The 22,428-nt window shown below is 38.1% G+C and overlaps 1 protein-coding gene and 1 long non-coding RNA gene across 3 annotated transcripts; both read left to right on the top strand.

Annotated features, from left to right (window-relative positions):
- The first annotated feature begins 1,220 nt into the window (after nucleotides 1–1,220).
- On the top strand, nucleotides 1,221–16,898 carry BOLL (boule homolog, RNA binding protein). Of its 2 annotated transcripts, none has more exons than XM_068196262.1 (10): nucleotides 1,221–1,307; nucleotides 3,355–3,498; nucleotides 6,419–6,510; nucleotides 8,679–8,733; nucleotides 10,123–10,201; nucleotides 12,693–12,859; nucleotides 13,381–13,452; nucleotides 14,131–14,178; nucleotides 15,162–15,287; nucleotides 16,749–16,898. In XM_068196262.1, exons 1-10 carry the CDS (start codon nucleotides 1,290–1,292, stop codon nucleotides 16,824–16,826), a joined length of 879 nt encoding a protein of 292 aa, XP_068052363.1. In that variant the 5' UTR covers nucleotides 1,221–1,289; the 3' UTR covers nucleotides 16,827–16,898. The 2 variants fall into 2 exon arrangements, with proteins under 2 accessions (XP_068052363.1, XP_068052365.1); XM_068196264.1 differs by having other exon boundaries at nucleotides 3,358–3,498.
- A 3,232-nt stretch (nucleotides 16,899–20,130) lies between these two features.
- Nucleotides 20,131–22,103, top strand: LOC137477326 (uncharacterized). Its single transcript, XR_011000935.1, has 2 exons — nucleotides 20,131–20,167; nucleotides 21,963–22,103. It is a non-coding gene; the product is annotated as an uncharacterized lncRNA (long non-coding RNA).
- Nucleotides 22,104–22,428: the final 325 nt, after the last annotated feature.

The following is a 22,428-nucleotide window of genomic DNA, read 5'->3' on the forward strand; positions in this document are numbered from 1 at the left end:
CAGCTCCTGTTGTCATTAGATCAGGGATCTTTGTCAGGCTGCACGTTTGTACCTGCACTGATTATGAGCTTGGCATTTGAATGACTCTTTTTCCAGACCTGTTTAATACCAGAGATATTCTAAGGGCAAAATGAATTTGCAGACGGGATGAAATTATGGAACAGAAGAGCAGGTTGTATGCTGTTCAGTGAATGATCACAGAAGTACATTTGACACAAGCATTACTGTTGGTGCTTCTCCTCCTTGGTGCTTCCAGTAAGGGTGGAAAAAAGAATATTTTGAGTTGGAGTATTTTGGGGAGTGGTCACTAATATGTTATTTTCTAGCTCTCTTGAGCAAACCAGAAATTTTATCTCCAAGGTCATCCCAGACCCACAGCTGTTTTCAAGCTAGCCTGCCTACTCAAGAGTCTTTTGGAAACCTTAGGAAGATTCTTTGAGTTGAAATAGGACTTTTACTTCACATTCATGGCTGTTAAGTCTAAACTATGTTTTGACCCCCATCAAACATGGCCTGGTAAGCCAGGTAACAGGTTACTGCCTCCCTGGGCATTTTTGCATTTCTCCCACAGAGGCCAGATGAAATGTGTTACCCTGTTTTCCTCCCTGTTTCACGCCCTAGCTGGGACGATAAACCCAGCTGGCATTTATCTCCTCCCTCCCCAGGTGATGGGGAAATTACTGGAGGGAGGTTCTTGGGCTGACTCAGAGCTTCAAAGCACGGCTCCGAAGTGTGGTACCGCTACCGGCACCCTCTTCAGAGCCACCACCCTGGGGGAGCGAGGTCCACCAGGACCACCCGCCCCGGTGCTGCTGCGTGGAGGCTACCGGTACCACGGTACCCGGGGGAGGGGAGCGCAGAGCAGAGCGGCTGGGCCGCCCGACACCCGCTGGGGCATCGGCTCAAGCGGCCGGGCCTCCGGGCACTGTGGCGGCTGCGGGCCGCCCGCTCCGGGAGGCGCGGGTGGTAACGGCCGCGCCAGGGTCTTGAGGCGGGGAGGTGCCGGGGCAGAAGCGCGCCCGGCCGCCCCGTCGCAGCGATCCCGTGAGAGTACTCGGGGGCTGCGGGGACAAGGATTTGGGAGAAAGGATTTCTCCGGGGAAGGTGGGCTGAGGCGTGTGGGGGAAGGGCAGCCGGCGGGGCGCCGGGGCGAGGAAGTCCCGCTCCGTCGCGCTCAGGCCGGCACTGGGCCCGCCACCCGCTGGTGCGCGCCAGCCGCGGCGAGGCGGAGCTGAGGAGCGCGGCGCGTGCCGGGAACGTGCCGGGGCCCGAGGCGGCTGCGAGGAACGATGGATCCCGAGGGCGCGGTGAGGAGCCCGGCGGGGCGGCGGGGCCGGGCAGCCGCCCCGGGGGCCGGGAGGGCAGCGGGGCCGTGCTGCTGGGGCGCCCCGGCTGTCGCCCGCCCGCGCGGGACCGCCATTTTGTCTGTGGCGGCCTCAGGCTGTGGAGAAGCCGCTGGCGGCCCCGGGTGTGCGGGACACGGTGCTGGGCCAACGGGTCTGGCTCGGACCTTACAGCACACGCGCTGAGGAAAGTAGAGGTGTTCGGGGAGATGAGCGTGCTTAATCACCGGGCCTTCGTGGACTTAGGTTGTCTGACCGTGGGTGTGTTCAGTGTAAAAATGAATATAGCGATTCTGCAGTTGCCAGATGTGCTAAGTAATTGATAAATATTGACTAATGTATATATCTCTATTATTTGGGGAAATTAATAAAAAGGAAGTTTACAAAACAGTAGAAAAAATATTTAGGCAAGTGATGTGCTGATGGCACATATTTGGGTTTTTTTAATACCGTTTATTGCCACACTGATGATAAAGAGGTGGTTATCACAATACCAATTTTAGCACGTAACACTTAAAACTCACGGTGATTTACTGTATTGTGAGTTCCTAAGTGGTGTGATTAATTCCTCATTTCTTCCATTGAGTTTTTTGCATTTGTGCTTTATTTTAATATATCAGCTCTTAAAATGTGTACAGAGACAATGCAGTTTAGGCTCTTGGAGGTAAGGAATGCATTTCGGTTGTGCTGTTAATTGTTATAGTTGACTCCAGAAGTTTTTGTGCTGAACACAATTGCCAGATGATTGTACAGTTGGAGTGTTGTATTTGGTGTGAGAGGTGGAGAATGTAACCTGTTTTGTCCCTCAGGAGATTTTTGCTGCAGAAACAAGTCCTCTTGGGGACTGTAGTGACTGTGTTGGTTCCTTGCTTACTAGAGGTGGGGTTTGTTCAGGGTAGTACTCTAGAGTGGTATTCCCAGGAGGAGAGGTCCATACTGGGTTCTCTTGAGCAGATCAGGTTAACAACCTCAGGTTAACAACCTCAGGTTTTCCTCTGTCCCAAGTGTCTGTGTTTTAGTACATATGGAAAGAACTTGTGTCTTCTCTAGAACTGAAATTGTGTGAACTAAGCTGGATTTATTGTCTTTAAGATATCCACAATAATAGCTTTAACACATTACTTAGAATTAGTAGGAGTAACTCTTAGGTAGCTAAAGAAGTATTAAATAATCCTGCTGGAGAAGTTAGTGGCAATACTACGTGGCTGCTTTCTGGCTATCATCTACAGAGTTAGGATTGACTTAGTAAGGCAGTATTATTTTGTTTTGAAAAGAGTTTACAATTAAATTGTTTCACGGTTCACAAGTGTAAGCATGCTGGAAGTTAAAACATCAGGCAGGCTTCACCAAATAATGGTTTCTACGGCATCCCACTGAGTTATATTCTTTTACTGGGGCAAGAGCAATCTGGTTGTCCTTCTGCAGAGGGAATTTCTGTTCAGACCACTGTGTCTTGTGTTTGTAGGCCAAGAGGGTGTTGAATTAAAATACCAGTCTTCAGGACCTGTTCTCATTGGGTGTGTGGAGCTTGTTGATCTCATGTGGTGGAATTATGGGTGCTCAGCACTTGGAAAATGAACTGGAGGCTGTTGCGGAGAATAGAGTTGTACAGATGTGTGTGAGAGCACAGACTCACAGACTGAATTTAAAATGTCCATTCTATATAGGTTTAAAATAAGGACTTCTAGTAGAGAGAAGATCTGTTGTATAGTAGAATTCATAACCTGACATTTATGCAGCAGGGTGCTTTGCAAATTGAACCAAGATTGGTGTCCAGTTTGGAAGAGTGTTTAACATTGGACTTCAGACCACAGTGTATTGACCAACTTACTGAATTCATTAAGATTGAGCTTGTGTTTAAACACTGAACTACATTCTGAATAAAAATACATTATTAATGTTCAGCATCTGCTGTGCCTTCTGAAAAATTCTGTATGTATTGTCTGTTGAGAGTTGTTTCATTTACTGATAAATAATGTGTAAGATTTTGAAAATGTTTTCTTTCAATCAGCAGGCCACTGATCAGATGCAAACAGAATCTTTACCTTCATGTCCCAACATTGTGCCACTGGTGAGGTTAAATAATATGACCGGTTCTCCAAGGTTTGGAACAGTTACTCCAAATCGTGTCTTTGTTGGAGGAATTGATTTTGAGGTATTCTTCCTTCTTTTTGCTGCTAAATTATAATTGATAACTGTATAAAAATCAACAGGGAAAAAAGACAGACATAGTCATATGTATTTGTTTAGTTGGCAAGTCCTCTTCCCTTTAATAGCCAAACTTACAGCAGGGAATAAAACTTTAAGCCTTAATTTCCATGGCTGTCCTACAAAGTTCACTCTGTACACCTAGCTGCTAGAAGCTTTTGACACACCACTTCTTCAGAGTTTTCCTTTTTCATAGAAGATAGCTTTTGTCATCATCAGAGCTGATGGCAGAAAAGCATGTAGAATGTTTTATGTATACCACTTAGTGTAATTTAATAAACTATCACAATGTTTCATATGGCCAGTGGAGCAAACATCAGTGGGTTTTGTTCCTCTAACACTTCTGGTTCACACAAAGAATTACAGTGTGTATATTCCTCACCATAGTAATTTTCTTAAAGGCAAGAGTTTGTTTTTAAAAGAAGTATGTAAGCTTCTCTGGGTAATTTGCAGTGTTGATCTTGATTCCTAGAATGCTCGTGCCTTTGTGTGTTCCCTAAAATCTTTAAATAGCAGTGAACATTGCACCACTCTTACCTTGTTCAGTTGCTTTTAACGTTTATGATAAGGTTAAGGTTTTTTCTCTCTTCCTGCTTTAGATAATTAATTAAGCCATTGACTTCTGCAAAACATGCTTGGTCTGCTTAGCTGTTGCTTTGTTCCCATCAAGAACATATTCCCTGCATTAATCCTCCTAGGCTGAGACCTTCTGAGTACTGACTCATTTGAAGAGGAGCAAGAATTGACAATTCACTCCGGCTATTTTGCATAACAAATGCAAGAAATTCCAGAATCTCCTCGTTTATTTGGCTGAGATAATTCAAATAGAGGTGTTCATATTTTAAGATGTATGAGGCCTTGAGTACATTTGGACTTTAATAAAGTGGCACAGTAGCTTTTTGCACCAACAGTAAGCAAATTTCTGGAGCTATAAAAGGACCTCTTTAGCTCTCTTCTGTCTTCACTGCAATTTCAAAGGTTAAAATACTTTTCTGTCTAACATCAATATTTTTATTAATTATCCTACTTATTGTTCATTTTGAAAAGTCTCTTGACTTGGTTCAGTTGCTGATACTTCAAAATTTATTATGAAATTGTATTTTCTACAGCAGTTTAAGCATGTTTGTAATCATAAAGAGGATGGAATTTTTTTGCAGAGGGGAGAGGAAATAGAAGGGATGAAACCTCTATGGCCATTTCAGTTGCTCTTCCATTTGGTATGATTCTTTATATCCAATTCAGCCTTAAATTTCTGATCTAATCCTCATAGGGTTTATATGTCAGTCTTGAATTGCTTTCTATTGGCAATCTCATGGCAAAAAGTATTGGGGTTTTGGAGGAATTTTTTTTTTTAAGACTAAAGGTCTTATTCAAGTCACCTGGGGTAATGCAAAAGCTATTGACTTTATTTTTGTGAAAAAGGGAAACAGTTAATCAACAAAAACTTACTTGCTTTCTAACAAGCTCTTTTATGATTTTGCCATTTTGTCTATCACCATGGCAGTGATTCTTGTTTGTAAGAGGAAGCACCTGGTCTCTCAAACTTAGAGAAACAATTCAGCAAGGGAAGTTAGAGTTGGGAACACTTTCATCTTGGTCTGTAGAGCTCTTTCTTTAGTGGTGCAGGCCATGTGTCAGTGGCAACGGCTAATGCTAAGCCTTTGCCCTCCTTAAAGAAACTGGCAAGTGCCTTTGTCTTATCGTAAGCAGAAAAAGGCAAGTCCTGCATGTGTTTCTTATGAGTTTCTAAATATTATGTTTGCACAGGTGCTTGCAGATTTCACCGTGCATCTTAGAACAGCATTTCCTTCTTATTCTGCATAAATGCACTGCTCTGCACATAAACCTTTGCCTTTCTAAATTCATAGTTCTATGTAGCAAGCCCTTATGTCCTTGGGTAATACTTTGAGCACCGATCAATTTCAGACTTGGATGAGGCACATAAACCTTTGATGTGCTAGAGAGGATTCCCTACATTCTATACAAACAATCAAAGTCATTAACTTAGAAGTAAAACAGTACTTGGTATACTTGAAGTTAAGGAGAAGTACAGATGAATGGTGTGTGCATATAACTATGTTTCTCCCGGTGTTAGGTGTAGCATTAACTAAGGGCTATGTAGAACAAAATTTAAAACTCAAAGGTGATGCTTACTGCATCGTATCTGATATATGCTTACATCATAAAAAAATATTCATAGAAGGCAGAGGAGTGTTCACAAAGCTTAGGTGAGTCTTTACATTAGAAAGCTGTTTTATTCTCTGCTGTCTTGGAGGGTGGCAGTTCCTTCTAAGTTGACTTAGACCACTCTCCATTGAAATAACCTTTTCTTACTTACAGCGGGGAGTTCGTATAGTGGGCCTGTACGTATTTGCAGACTCTCATGTTAAAACCACTTCGGGAAGAGGGATCGTGGTATATTCAATGGGTTTGACCACTAAATCACTGTGTTTTGGGGGGATTTATGTGACCTGTGTATATCTATATGCTCTGCTGTGTTGCAGTTGAAAGTATGGCAGTGATTTTTCATAATGTAAACTGCTCTAGCACGTAATTAACAGAAACTAAAATTCGGATCTAGTACACCTGCTTCATTGATCTGAACTGTAATAGGACAGTTGTTACATAAATCTACTAATGAGAAGTTTCTAGAATTACTGTTGAATAATTAATGCAGTAGTTCAGTGGGCCCTGAGGCTCATACTTGCTCATTCTTCTGTCTTCATATGTAGGGTTATAATTATTTTGTAGCAAACTTCATCCAAAGTACATCCATTAATAATCTTAAGGTAAATATTGAACTAATTAATTGAATAACTATGCAAACCAACTTTGCCTTTTTTTCCCCTCTTTATTTGTTGTACTAGACTAATGAAAATGACCTGAAGAAGTTTTTTGCTCAGTATGGCAGTGTGACAAAAGTGAAGATAATAAATGACAGAACTGGATTCTCAAAGGGGTTGGTATCGTAGAATAAGTGTATTGTGGAAATTGAAAATAACAGAAAGCTGACTATAGTAAATTTGATTGATTTTTATAGCTCATAATATTTTATCATTGATGTTTCAGTTATTCCGTGTGTGCAAAAATCTGTTCTTGCCCTTTAATATCTCTATTTAAATGTCTCCAATTTGCATAACAAAAACTCTGTTAGTCATGTTGTTATAAGATGAAGCTGTGTGCAGCTAGGACAGAATCAACAGTTTCCATTTTTTTTTCAGGTTTTCTTAGTGACTAGTGATTATCCTAGCAAAGTTATTTAGTTATTAAATATATTTATATTACTGAAAGCCAGTATGGAAAGGAGCCTAAAGTGGAAGAAGAGCTTAGATACACCTGATTGTACTGGAGTGCGTGGCTGTAACAGATTTTTGTGTGAAGATTTTTGGAACAGCAGCATAGGGAACAAATCTGATCACTTACAACATGAGTTAAATCATTATTTACAATGGAGACTAAGATCAGAAGTCACTAGTAGGAGAAATGATAAACAACAAATACAGAGAAGGATTAAGATTGCATACTAAAACTATTGCTGTAACCCAAAGGATGGTGATGTCAATGAGGTGGGGAAGTGCACTGCCAGAGAAGGTGGGAAAGAGGGCTGAAGCAAAAAGGAATGCGCATGAGGGCTCACCTCTAAAGTTCTCTCCTGAGCAGTAAGGACAGTTTTCATGCTATCAGAGCTTAACGTGTATCAGCAAGTTATGTGCTGAGCTGCAGCTCTTAGCACAGAGAGTGCACTTGAATGACTTCAGAGACTTGGTTCCAGATCTGTCAGCAAGCCTCCTGCCCTTTTAGTAAACTCAAAGAAGTATCTGAGAATTGAAGTGTGTGTCCATATAACCCATAATAATTATGCATTATGATTACCAACATGTCTCACAGCAGATATGTTGGAAAATAATTATTTCCCATACTGTTAGCATTCCCATTGAACACCGGGCACAGGCTTTGTTGCTTCTGCTAAACAGGTGATTTTAAAAACTTAAAAGTTTGTGATTACATCTATTAGTTTATTGTCCAGACAGTCTACAGAATGAGAAGTCTGTGTAGGTGAGGTCCCAAGCAGGAGAATACTTTGTCTTCTTTGAACTTGGAAATGTTTCCAGCTTAGACAAGCCAATACAAGAAAAACCCACAAATTTGAAAGTACAGCTGGTCAGATTTATTGAAATTTTGTATTAAAATTAGCATACAAATGCTCACAAAGAATGATAACCTTGTATTGCAAAATCTGATCTGGTGGCAGGAGAAGTAGAATCTCATACCTTCTGTAATCTGACCCTGAGAAATGAACCATGACCCTAACAAATCATGTGTACAGAAATACACATTTCACATTTCAAAGATTTCAAAAGTAGTTGAAATTTAAGAAGTTAGATTTATTGGAGGGGGGAGAAAGGTGGTGTTTTTTTTGTTTTCTTATATCTGTGTTGTATACATTTAGATACTTACTTTGCACTGGCAGTGCCACCAAGATTACTCTGGGAGTGAATTGAGGGGGTTGGAAAAGCAGGAGTTCTGAGCGGAAAGCCTGTTTGATTTATTGCAGCAGTTAGAAGAGGTATGGTAAAAGACACACTATGTCACAAAGTACGAGAATTGCTTCATCCTTGGTCTCTACAGGACTCTTTTTAATGCTAATCCTGTTAATAATTACAGGAGAATTCACAGATAATGGCTGCATCACTGCTTTTTCTGAGAACTCAGTTTAAAATAGTGGATTGTGCTTGTGGCAGTGGGGAGCATTCACAATTGTTGGTGAAGTAGGTGGGAGCTGCACTATGGATTATAGTATAATATTAACTTTGAAAAAATCCCAAGTGTCTCAACTTTGGTCACCTCAACAAGTGAAAGTTTTGATCAAAGTCTTTGTTTAATAGCAATGAAGAATTTAAGACACAGGCTGAGTAACAAGAACAGCTGGTCATTCACGGTGGTGTATTGCCACATACTTCAATGTAATTAAAAAGGTGCTAAGAATGCAATTGTTAATTCAGTCTTTACTTCTAGGGGTTTTTTACCCATTATTTTACCTTGTAATGTCACTTGTACATCAAGTAACTATGTACTGTGTTTGTAAATACAAACTTTAGAGGCTTAGCTTCTGTAACTTTTGTTTAGGTATGGCTTTGTTACATTTGAAACCGAAGAAGAGGCTCAGAAGATCCTACAAGATGTAAGTGGCAGTCCCCATTGTTTGTCTCTTAGTTGAATTAATTAATTTCATACTAGGCCTGAGTGCTCTGGTCCTCTGTTTGCCAAGTTGCATTTGAAGATAAGTTTGGTCTGAGAGTTAAAATTGTTTAAAGAGATCTAAGATAAGATTTGGAGCTCTAAGATAAGATTTATACTGAGATATTCTGGAACTAAGGAAGGAAGTTCTAGTTCATAGTACTGGTTTTGACTTCAACATTGATCTTTATTTTCTTAGTCTGCAGTACATGTAAAGTTATGAAAACTTTATCCTTCACATTCCACTGCTGTCAAGATTTTTGTAGGGAAATTAGATAACTGCTGTCTTTTATTCTGTCATGTTGGTTTGTCAGCCCTAATTTAATTATTTTTGGTAACAATTGGGTTCCCTTAAAGCCTTCAGCAATGAAGCTCAAGTAGTTTAATTTTTGCTTCTCTGAGCGGTATTACTGTCTTGATGCTCCTTGTAGAGCCTCCCTTGAGACATGGTCAGCTCTTCAGTTCATTAGGTTTTGTGAAATGTGTGCTCTTGTATTTTGCTTGGAACGTATTGGAGACATTTGTCAGTCAGGAGTTACTCATTCACGAGAGGGTATCTAGGTGCAAGGGAAAAAACCCAAGAAAATAGCATCTGAGACATGCAATTTGCCTTCTCACAATTAGAAGGCTGGTTAAAATGTTGAAAATTCCAAACCTTGGTTTGAAGTTAGTGGAGCTAAAAAAGTATACAAGCAGCAACTTCTTGAGTCAGCTGGCTTTCTTGCCCTGGCTTTTTTTAAATTGCTTTATTTCTGTGAGCATTGAGTACATCAGTGGTACCAAGTACCATTTTGTAAATGGTACCATGTTGCCCCTTTTGTAACTGAAAGGCTACTCCATGTGAAGTCTTACTGATGTTTGACTTTGCCTGCTCTAAATTCTTTAATTTAGATGTCCTACAAATCTATCACCTTTTTCATCTTTGCACATATCTATTCCATAATCATCTTAACCTCATGTAGCATCTAGGTCTCTTTCCATCTTCAGCTGAATTTCTAGGCTTCAATGTATGTATGAAATTAATGGGGTTTTGTTTTACACTCTTGAATTTTTTTATTTGAAATTCTGATCATCCTCTGATTTTTTTTTTTTCTTTTGTACTACTCTATTTTGAGTAATGTCTCCAGAACTTCCTTTTATGTTGCAGTGTACTATGTGTTAGTATTAAAAACAGACCTTGAGGAGATTCACCAGGTTCCAGACACATATCCTAGGATCTGGTTTCAACATAACTGCTCTCATGCTCAGTGTGTCTAACCTGAAAGTTATTTTTCACTTCTCAGATGCCTATATCTGTGTAGAAAATAATAATGTCTTCTTTCTTTAATTCTAGGCTAAAACACTCAGCTATAAGGATAAGAAATTGAATGTTGGACCAGCAATAAGAAAACAAGCGCGGAGTCCTAATGCTTGTATGTATTTTTACTTGGATTTGTGTATTGTCAATATGAATATAAGTTTTTAACCAAGAGGTACCTGGTCTTGCACTGCACTAATGCTGTGTGTGGCATGTACTCAGAATGGTTTGCAGTGGAAGCAAATGCATGCAAGTAGAAATGTTGATATAAATAGATTTATGGTGTCTTGGTTCTTTTATCTCTCAATATGTTGTTTTTTTTACTTTATTGGAGAGCGTTACCTATCTAGGAACAAACTGAATGGAAATTCAAGTTGCCTGGCAGAATCTTAAATCTAAATACTTAGTGTGTCCTCACAGGTTCTACAGGATAAAGCAGGCTTTGCTGGTTAATGGCATTGTTATTCATTGATTATTTTATGTTATTAAAACCCATTAGGATTGTTGCATCTTGCTTTCTTCGGTAGAAACCATAAGGAATGGGTGGTTGCAATCCCCACTCTCTTCTTGAGCTGTTTGTTCTACGATATTGAATGGATACTGAAAATGTAGGCTGTAAATGGCCAGTTTTTAGATGAGATCTGTCAGTTGCCTTCAGTAAAGGCTGTGTGTCAGAAATGTAAAATAGATCTCTTTTTTTAAATGCAGCAGGCAATGAAGCATACTTTGGGACTTCACTGCAGTATTTGTCCTATGGTATCTTTTGGAAGAGTTAGGAAAAAGCCATATTTTTGCTCATCTTCATTCTGAGGCCAGAATACAGAAGAAAGCTGGTTTAATCCTGGAGCTTTCTTTTGTTTGCCATGCTCTGTTAGAAGTGGTTCACATGTACACTAATGTTGTTGGTGCAGACACGCTTGCTGAAGACGGGAAGTTTGCCTCATCCTCTGCTTGTGTCTAAGTATGCCCTTTTCCCTTGTGTAAGTGTATGTGTTATTATTTGCCCTGGGGAAATGGAATACTTGTTCCAACTGTATAGTTTCTTTACTCTAGAAATTATTCAGTATAATCTTTGCTCGGTCATCATCATGAGATTGTATGCCATTATTCTTGCTATACGTTATTTCACTTTACATCTTTGACTTGTATTTTCTCACTTGTGTTGCCTGACTTGTGGGAGTTCTTTGTGGGAAGAGTCAACTTGTGGGAGTTGACTTTCATAATGAATGTGTAAATTGATAGAAAAAGGGTGTATCTCTGTGTTTTGAGACATGAGACAATAGAGGGGTACACCAAAAATCTTTTTTAAAAGGTTTTCAAGGAAAGCTGCTGTGTTCTTTTGAGATCTTTTTTTGTGGACCCATTCAACTACTTGTTGTCTCTCATGCCCAGGATAGATCTGTGATACAAGATCATATTGGTATCCAGACACATCCTAGGGCCTGGTTTCATTACGTCTGCTCTCCTGCTCAGTGTATCTCAGTCACCAGGATGCTTTGTCCTACTGCAGCTCATCTTGGGTTCATGAGGCCAGAACACCTGGACTTAAAATGTCACTGTAGAGCTGTGGGCTCCATTATATTCCACAGGATTAGAGAGCTGGACAATAAACTGCTGTCCTCTATAGCCCACATATATAGTGCTTGTCTTTCATACTGTAAAGCAAAGTTATTTTTAGCTTTTCTGTCATAGGATCATTTGGGGTGAGGGCTTTGAACATAATTTGGAGAGCCACTTGGTTTGCTTTTCCCCAGCATCAAAATGTATTTTTTTCATCAGTGAATTTCCTGTGTTTGAGGAAGATTTCCTTTTTCTTTGCCAGAGACTTATTCAACACTGGCAAGAAGGTTTGTGCAAATTACTTGGTAGCTAGTGGACAGGATTGTTGGCCATGGAATTGTGTTAATCTCATCTGAGACACCAGTAAGTGCTATTCAGGATTGCTTACTGGAGCTTAAACAGCCTTCAGTTTTCCTAAGGTGTGCTTAACATCTTAGCCTGTCTATGGATAATATTTCAGCTGTGTTGTATCCAGGTGTCTTAAGGCTTTTCTAGGAAAAAAAGTCAAACTCTTACTATCAATAAAAGCTCTTGAATCCCTGTGGGACCCTTCTTGGTCTTTCACTGAGCATTCTGGTGATCTCTGCAGTGTTCTGTCTGTTCATAAAATGGCACTTCATGGTGGTTTTTACCTTTGCAAGGCAAGATGAAAAGCTAAAACTTACTCGCTGATGTTGTTTATATTGTGTTCTTCCTGATTTTTTTTTTCTGTACTATGTTACTATTTTGTGATTTCAGCTTCAGTTACAGAATTAATTTTCCCTTTTCTCTCCAGAAATCTCCCCATGTTATGTGTTGTGTTTAATTATTTGTATGGATGTCATCTTCTGCAGCCTTTCTTATCTAGCTCTGAGGACATCCTGTGGCCATCTGCTTTCATGATCGTGTTTGAGAAGGAATTGAGATGGCATTAGACAAGCTGCTCCATGTTCTTTCCTTTGAATGTTTTCTTTCTGTGATGATCAAAAGTGATCTTCTCTTTTTTTCCATGGTGTACACATCTGAAAAAAGTTATTTGTAAATACGTTTTAAAATATTTATTCCAGGTTCTGCTGTGACACCACAAGCTGGTACAATGTGTGTAACTACTGCTGTATCACCAGAAGCTGGTACAATGTACTTGACCACTTCGAGTGGACATCCATATGTTTACCATAATGGAGTGGCTTATTTTCATACATCTGAAGTCTCTCCTGTTCAGCAGCCATGGCCAGTAAGGAATTTATTTTGGTATTTATGCTTTTCTATGGACCAGGATAGCTGCAGTGTTTTTAAGTCCCTTCTGCTTCATTTTCTTCAGCTATGCCTCATGCTAGATGTTTAAATGGCTTCCTTATATTAGACTTTATTTTGTGTTGCTTGGTTGTTTTTATTTAAATAACACTTCAGTTTATTTTGCTTCTACAGAGCAGTTTGCCTTTGGTGTGACCTATTGAACAGGATAGTTCATAATCAGTCTGGGCCTTGCCCCAGGAATAAGTTCTACTATCTCTAGGTATTGATGGCCTAGTGCTTTCTAGAAAGGTGTGAGTATGCCATAGATTTTTGTTTGATCTAACATAAGCTGTTAGAGACACTGGAATTGAAGCAGCTTAAGTGTAAGTTAAAATTTTGTGAATCATTTTCAGAAGGGAGGGGGTGATTCAGCATCATAGTACTCCAGAGCTGTGTGTAATAGGAGTGACAATTTATGAAATTGCTGCATTAAGGTTTGTAATTTCTTTTCTTTTGAAGTCTCGCTCTGTTTCCAGTTCACCTGTGATGGTTGCTCCACCTGTTTATCAGTCTCCTACGTACCATTATCAGGTATTTGTTTGAAAATGATTTTCTGACCATTGCTAATCCTCCAGCCATGCAGTACTATTTGCAGCACTGTCCCAAGTCTGTTTATTCTTAGGAAATAAAAAGACTGTTTGTAATAGTAGTGTGAAACATATTTTAACTTAATTGAAGACTTTTCAGTAGAATAGAGTTTATTTTGTTTCTCTGACTACATAGAAATTTAATAAATTACATTTTATTTTATGTTGCAGGACAGCTGGCTTATCATCTAAGCTAAACTCCTGCTCAGAGTAGGGCTGGTTAGAACAGGTTTCTTGGGTACTTGTCCAGTTGGTTTTAAGTAGCTCCAATGATGAAGATTGTACACAACATGTCTGGAGAGCCTCTTCCTATACTTAACCCTTCTCATCATAAAAGACCTTTCCCTTAAAGCCACATTTTTTAGTGGTCCAGCTTGGGTCCGTTGATTCGTGTGCTCTGAGCACCTCTCTTGAAAACCTGACTTAAGTGTTTTTGAAGTTTATGAAACGGTCAAGTTGGAGGCTGAGTTGAAATAGATAAGACCATGTTCCTGAATAATTTGGGGCTTAATGAAAATCATATTTCCTCTTTTTAGTTGAGAATTAATTACAGATTTGAGAATAGTAGTATTCTCTGTGTATTTGTTCTTCACCACATTAGTGACATCTTGTTCAATTTTAGGCACCAACACAGTGTCTTTCAAGTCAGTGGCAGTGGCCTGTTGTACAGGTAAATACAGTTCATAGTTGCAGCATTTTATCATTACTTTTCACCTAGTTTAAAGGTATGCTGTTCTTATATAAGAGTGAGATTTCCCACTATTCACAACTTGGTTGAAATTAGTATTAATTGCTGCATTTTAGCAATGTATTTACAACATTTACTGCTACAATGGAAGGCATAAAATAGCATCTGTTGAAACATTACATATTTATATGATGTAAAGAAAATATCTTCCTCTCTCCTTCCATTTAGCAAAACATTTGTATCAAATTACCTAACAAATCCTTTAGAAGCAGGTAAAAACTGCCAAATTTCACTTGATTAAAGAAATGGATATTAACTTACCAATTAACTGATAAGCGTGACATTTCGTAGGGGTAGAGTTAGCAGAAGCACATGGACACACACTGGGTGAAATTAGACCCAGGCCCTTGAAGTAGGAAGAAGATATTGTTAACTTAGTCATTTCATGGGGAGAGTTTATCTGTTTTGTGAAAGAGCAGCTTAATATGGAAATCTTGACACTTGAGAGCTCAAAGAGTTTGAACCTGAAAGGACAACCAAATCCCTTAAGCTTGCGGCCAGCCTTGTCCAGTTATGGTCTGTTCCACTCTTAATAGATCAATCCACTGCTTTGAAATCAGGGTGCTGAATTACAGAGTTACTCTAATTATTGTTGCAAGGGAAAATTTAACTGTAGTATGTTTCTGTGATTTTGAGATTAAATGTGAATTTTACAAGCTTTAGGATTTTGCAATGCTCTCAAAATGTGAATAAAATCTGAAAACCACATAAAATTAAAGGAATTTTTTTCTCCTGCTACCTGACCTTTCTATCTTCCCTCTCAGTTTAAGTTATCAAAGATTAATTTGACACTTAATTTTAAAGCTTTGTTTTGTTTATATGTAGCAAAGAAGACTGTAAAATAAGCTCTTTTCTTTATCCTGCTTAAATTATAAAATTTATTAGAATAATTTATTTTATTTCAGTCTCCTACCTCTTCACCTCCACTTCTGTATCTGCAACCATCTGAAGTCTTTTATCAGCCAATAGGAATTAACCAGGAAGGTGGATGTATGTCTCTACCTCTCCTAATGGAAGCTGCAGTTCCTGAGGTATTTTTAAAAATGTAAAAAAGTGTACTGAAAATTGAAGTGCTTATTTGTGATTGAAAAATACAATCTTTTATTTTAAGCACTGGCTCTTAGAGCAGTGAGGTTAACTGTTCCAGTACTTATGTTGACGTTAATTAATTTCAGGTGTCCTCAAGTAAGAACTTCTCTTCCTGTCTAGGAGAATGCTTTGATTCTGAAATATTTTAGAGTGTCACAAATGTATTACAGACAGCAATATAAGGACTTGTCAATTGGTTTTATTTGCAAGGATTGTTTGAATAAAGTGTTTAAATGTTTAAATAAAATGGAAGTTCATTCTTTGGATTGTTGGGTTGAATATCCCTGAACCACAATAGTTTTCTAAAGTAATTCTTCTGTGAGGAGAAGCTTGTTTTTAAATATTCTGATGATCTGAAGTAATTGAGTGCTTTATTGTACTTTAAAAATCTCTTAAATGTTAAAATGTTACTGATATAGAATCAAGAAACTGTAAGCAAAAAATACTTAATCATTCAATCTCTTCACGATTGGATATTAAAAATGATAGTAAATGGCTACAGAAAAACTGAATTACACACATTTTCAATTTTATATTAATTGGTACTTCTCAAATATTTATTCCTCATAAATAGAGAGGCCAAAATAGATGTTAAATTAGGACATCTAATTATTAATAATAGTAATCAAATACGGTTCTAAAAGTAAATGGGTATTTTATTCCTACAAGAGAAATTCCAGAACTTATTTCAGACATCTAAAGTGGAAAATTCTGACATGCTGAAGTAATTTAATTTCCCTGCAAAGATACTGAATAATACAAGGCTTGGGTTATGGGGATTTTTCTTCCTTTTTGAAGGTGCATAGATCTTGGTATTTATTTTATAATCATAATCTTATTAACAGTACTGTTTTACCTTTAGTATTTCATGATTTTGATACAAAAATGTACAGAGATCTGAAAACCATGAGCACTAAGAAAATAGATGAAATCATTTAAGGAATATTTGGATATAATGTGCTCTTAGTTTACAGGTAGGCAGTTCAGTCACATTAAAGGAAGGATTGTGTTAAATTTCAGAAGAATGGTGTAAAATTCCAAGAATAATCTGTATTACTTGTATGTAAATATTTTATAAGTATGATAGTGCTGGGAATTACATTTACAGTATGCTAATCTGCACAATTAAACACTGTTCCCATTAGAGCCAAGTGAAATTTGTAATAAAGAAGCTGCTCTTTCTGTCAAGGAAAGTGATTTGTGACGCTGATTTAAGATAAACTAAGTTTACTAAACTTGACTAATCAGTGGGGGAAAATTGTGTTTTTAAAAAAGTCAGTAGTTCAGATAAGCATAGGTCACATTTTGAAGTTTTGAGCATTCTAAATTCATATGAAAGGTTTAAAAACTTACCATTGTGAAACAAGCTTTTGTGCTAATTTTTTGTATTTTTTTTATACCAGCTGCATTCTGCTCATGGAGTTCAAACACTACATCACCAGCCCTATGTCCAGAGTCACATAGCCTGCCTGCAGCTGTGAGTATCACATCAAGATAGTTACAGCAAGCATACCAGTACTGCTGTCTTCTTTCTTGAAGCAGGGACAGTAAGACAAGAGGGGAATGGATGAAAAAGTCTTTTAGTAATGAATTGGTACATAAGGAAATAGGAAATATTGGAGAGAAACTGAGATTTTTCTTCAGTTGAAGTTTTTTTTTGCAGAGGGACAAACATATTACTTATTTTGGAACTATTTGGGGAAGCTAAGAAGTCAAAACATGACTAGTTATTTTAAGACTGAGCTACAAAGTAAACTGCAAATCAGAAACATTTTGAGAGAAAATTGTGAACCTTATTCAGTTCTTAAGGATGATGGTTACAAATCCTTGTTTCTTTCTCTGGGTCTTCACCTTATATTCATTACTTCAGCCTTAGAAAAGCACCTCATGTTGTGAAGAGTTGAGATTTTGAAATGCAGAAAATGAAAAACTGTCCCAGTCAGTCACCTCTGGGTGTTCTTTTGTGCAGTTCTGATTTAGAAAGGCCATTTGAATATTATTCCATGTAGTCTGATGCGAGTTGTTGGATTTTTTTGGTTTCCAGTTTAAGGTGCTCTTGCCTAAATTAATAAGGCTGTTGACACCATACATTAAATAATGTTAAAACTGATTAGCCTGATGACAGAGATCTAAAGTTGATATTACAGCACTTAATTCTTCTGTGAAAGGTTCTTACTCAGCTGCAAGTGGAAGACTAAACATGAATGAATAAAGCCATGTTATAAGCTCTCTGTTCCACATATTTTTAACTTTATTTTACTTTTAGCACTTTTCCGGACTATTGCGTAACAATATGTACTAGGTATTCCCAGCAGAGGGGGCTGTAACCCAAGTATTGTCTTGAAATAAAGTGCCCTGTACTTCTTGCTCATTCTTTCTTGTTTTCTCAGAAGTCTTGTTACCTAGAATTAAAACTATGCTCTGTTCAGGTCTCAAGTAGATTCACAGATAGTTAAACCCTTCCGAAGGGTTACTGAATTCTGATAATTTTATTTGTTACAGGTTGATGCTGAATAGTATTTGGGTTTTATTTATTTAGTTAGCTTCATTTACTAGTAATTAGTAGTTCTAAAATACAACTTTCCCTTTTAAATTTTCATACTGTGTTTTCACGTACCTACTTGGAGTTTGAATGTGTTTCCCAGGTAATGAATATGATCAGCTTGTATTGCGTGTCAGTGTGGCTGAGCTCTCATCAATGATTGAAAAAGGCAAATGTTGTCAGCACACTGCTATTTGTTAGGCAAGTGGCTGTGGTATTACCACCTGCTCCCCAGCTGCAGAAGGCAACTGCCTGGTGCCTGTAGTTTACTTCAAATACCCCAGCAAGTATATCTGCTGCTTGAAAACTGCCAAGTAGTGGCAGTAGAAAGCAGGTGCCTGAAGTAGTGACTGTACCTTGGAGGTAATCTACTAATTGCCTCTATTGCACCATGTATTCCCAGTGCAATTCCTGGGCTTTGTCCTAGGGAGCTGTAAGTCAGGTGGTGAGACTAGGATGCTACAGCTGGTGTCCAGATATTTTTGACAGTTGTAGACTTCTTACAGCTTTCACATGCAGCCCACGGCACATCATTCTCTGTTCTACCATCAGTACAACCAGGAGTAACTAAAAATGCTGGGTGTTAGTACAAAGTTTTTAATAGTGCCAAATGAAAATTAGAAGATACATATTCCAACTTCCAACTGTAAATTATTTTGAGATCCAAATTTGGTATTTAGGATCAAGTTTGAATCAAAAAATGCTAATATCCTCCCTGTGTTTGTGTGTTTGGTAATGATGTTGAATATATTTACTTTAAGCTTAATTCTTTTGGCAGTTAATAGCATGTTCTGTTGATGAGCATGTGGAAGGGACTTCATCCATTCACATCTGTACAAATGGATAAGGCTAGCATTCATTCTCAAAGGCTGCTGAGTGACACATTTTTTTTTTTAGGAAGTGAGAAGATTTCTCATCTCTACTGGATGTTTCAGATCCTATATCATCTTCTAATATGGAGATGAATGTTTGGAGATGAATGTTTGGATTCTTCCAAAGACTGTATGTTAAATAGTGTCTGGTAGTAAAAGTTACTTGGGCTATAGTAACAGTGGAAACTTGAGCAAGGATTGACATTTGTGATCTTTGATTTCAGGCCCAGGACAAATATCTGTGAGTTAAGTTTTGGTTTGGTTAAGTGTTTATTGGAAGTTCTGAAGCACTGGCCTGGTAAATGTTAGTTGTATATTCTGTATGTATATGAGGGAGACCCCTGAGGCCTGAGGAGCTGAGCACACAATGGCAGTCTACAGAGTGAGCAAAGTGTAAAAGGTTCTGGCACATAGATTGAGTGGGTGGCTAGGGTTTGTTTTATTTCATGTGATTTGTTTTTATTATTATCGACCCTTTTGAGCTGCAGTGTCTCTCTGGGGGGTAGGCATGGTTCTAGTCCGTTGCAGTTACTGCTTTTCCCATAGTTTGTGTCAAGCAGTGGTTTCGGGTGGCATCAGCAGTGCCAGACAATAATAGTTCATGGATGCTTGCATTCAGACCATAATGGTACATGATGGCCTTTGCATTGCAAGTGTCCCATAAATTTAACTGAACACAGCACACTGTTTTTCTCTGCAGTTCAGAGTATTAGGGGAAGGTTTGTGTTCAGTGTGTATAATACATATAAATGTACATGTGTTTATAAATGGTTGTGTAGATACACATGCAAGTAGATCTACATAAATTGTGTCTTTCATAAGAGTTCTGGTGTAATCATTTGGGGAAAAGCTTAGTTATTTTATATTTGTACTGCATGTTATTGTCTGATATTCTGTCTGAAACAACAAATATTGCTGCATATTTTCTGTATAGGTAAGTGAAATTGAAAGAGGCTAAGCCTTTTGTTTATAGATATGTTAGTCTAAGAAACTTGAATCTTAACTTCTAGTTGTATGATTGCCAAGAGACTTGTCACTAGCTGCAGCTAGGTCTGTTGGCTCTAAAATGGCTATTTTAAACTCCACTTGCAAATTTGATATTAACATGGAAAGGTACAGGGGGTGCATGCTTTTTCTCATGTTGTTTCATTCTGTGCTCTCTTTACAAACTTCTTTTTCTTTTCTGTTTGTTTGCTCTTACTTCAGTTCAGTGTGTTTTTTTCTTTTGCTTTCTCTTTACTTGATGACCCTATGGAGAATTCACTATAATTGCATTTGGGCTGCTCTAGTCTATCTTTACTGATTTTTTTTTTTTTTAAATTATTTATTTTATTTTTTTCCCCAGTCCTTCTTGTGTGGTTTGTCCATCATCTCTAACAGCTAGCAGCTGCCAGTTGTGGCATTTGGGGTCAGTTGTTTCATTGCAATGCTTGCTATTTATGAGTTAGTGAATAATAAAACATGCTCAGATCTAGCACAGTCTGCAGTATCACTTGCCTGCTTTCTTCAGTTTGACAATTGCTAATAATTCTCTTCATAAACCAAACTCTATATAATCAGTGTCATTCATTCCTGGAATGGTAATGTATATGTAAACTCCATCATCATTTTAGTTAAACTGCCTAAATTTTATATGGGTTTGGGTTGTTTTCCTTCAGCAACAATGACATTTTTAGTACTTCCAATGTATGATTCTTTTGTTTCTGAAAACTGTTTTAATTCCCTTTTGACAACTTCTTCCCTTTTCCTCTCTTACTTTGTGCAATTTACAGTAGCTTGTGTTTATAGGGCTATACTCTGGCAGGTGCTCAAGCATGTTTTACTGTGAAAATGCTGCCTCTTTGTTGCTTACACTTTTTTAAAAATTAGGATTTTGATGAAAGGAGGCCTAGGGAAGAATATGTGTTTTGCACATCTTAAAATTAGAGTCAATTTCTGAATTGATAGCTTTTAAACAGCTCACTGATTTGTAGCAGGGCCTTGCTGTATGTGACTTCTTATCTGCATATGTGCTTGTATGATTTATCCCCAGCTGTGGCTTTTAAACAAATATCAGAAGCCTACCAGTGTAAAACTGAGCATAATTTTCTCAGCAGACAAAGAGAATGTGTTTGTGTCCAACCTATACTAATAGGAGTTAAACTAAAGAAAAGAGAAACATTGGGGTTGAAATCCTGCAAAGTGGATATGAAGACTGAAGAGCATGGAACCTTGGAAGTTTTGAGAAGCAATGCACAACATGATGGGGAGTTGTGCAGATGATGGAAACAGTGATATCTTGAGATGATAGTGGTTTGGATATCCCGATAGAGGTGTATGAACTGCAGCTGGTTGTATTAGGAAACTGTCAGAGCCAGAAGGGAGTGGGAAAAGTTAAATTTAACCAAACAAAAAAGAAGTTAGTGCTGAAAAGGCCTGGGATAAGAAATAAGGTTAGAAAAAAAGCAGTTTGAGTCTGTCGTATGACATAGTTAAGTAAAGAGTAAAAGAGATGGGCAGTGTACCTTTGGGGTCTAGAGCAGCTGAGATAGGGGGACTGTAAGAGAATTTGATCTTCGGTAGAAGAAACAGAATAGTACAAGTATTCTAAAATGTTTTTGCCAGTACCTAAAATGGTAGCTGTGTTTTCTGCATCTTGCCATCCTTTTGTCAGCAGCTAGTGGCATCCACTCACAAATTACGTAAGCATGGTCCATTGCCTCTCAGTTTACAAATAAAACAGCTTTCAGTTCACTAGCTCAGGTTTTATGTGTCAGCTACTAAAAACTTAATGTAAACATTATTACAAGCACCCGTAGTAAAGTATTGCTCTAATCTACATGACTGAGAATGCTAAAGAAAAAAATATTAAATTGTTTACATAGGTTTTCACTAAATACTTTGTAAAAATAAATTTTCCCCATCGAATTATGAAGAGGATACAATTGCTTTAATAACTTGACATCTTTTAGTAAGACTGTATGATCAATGAACACAACTGGTTTATTTTCTTTTAGTAAAAGAATTCTGAACTCCTAAGATTCCATGCTTGGAAATAAAGCCACTGTGGGCTTCATGACCTAGGTGCATAAGAAAAATCTGGTTTTCCTTTTGAACCGAGTCTGTCCAGCTGACTGTAACTGTTCATTGAAGCATTATTAATGCAGTAAATGGGACACACTTTGGAATGGAAGAAACAACACAGTGTTTTTCCCTCTCTTTAGGAATTGAGGTCATATTCTGTGAGAAGAAATGTTCTGCATCATTCATCTGTGAGTCTGAAACCTCAGTCTGCATGAAGTCATCAGTTTCATCCAAAAAATTACAGAATGGAAGATAAAACTTCACACTACCTTCTACAGATGCTGTAAAATACTGGTTTTTAGCCATGTATTTGCTAAAATACCTATCACAGAGAGGGTGTGTTCTTCCTAACTTGTGACATTTCCTTGCAGGTTCCCCAGTTAAAATACCACTACTTTTTTCAAGTAATAACATGAAATTTTGTCATTTGGTCAGGTAAAACCACATTAAATAATTTGATCCCTGCACTTCCCTTCCTAATAGAAACCTTGTTACAGGACAAGAGGGTGATTTCTGAAACACAGACTTCGGTATGTATTCTAGTTACTAAACCAGACTGAAAGCCAGCGTACTTCTACTAAAGAGATAATGTCACCTTTAATTTCT

Source organism: Anomalospiza imberbis, chromosome 7 (assembly GCF_031753505.1).
Source record: "Anomalospiza imberbis isolate Cuckoo-Finch-1a 21T00152 chromosome 7, ASM3175350v1, whole genome shotgun sequence".
Lineage (NCBI taxonomy): Eukaryota > Metazoa > Chordata > Aves > Passeriformes > Viduidae > Anomalospiza > Anomalospiza imberbis.

What these genes read in the sequence shown, in the direction of transcription:
- BOLL (XM_068196262.1), top strand. An exon ending in TTGGAGGAATTGATTTTGAG is followed by an intron (nt 3,499 to 6,418) that starts GTATTCTTCCTT and finishes TTGTTGTACTAG; the next exon opens with ACTAATGAAAATGACCTGAA. An exon ending in AGAACTGGATTCTCAAAGGG is followed by an intron (nt 6,511 to 8,678) that starts GTTGGTATCGTA and finishes ACTTTTGTTTAG; the next exon opens with GTATGGCTTTGTTACATTTG.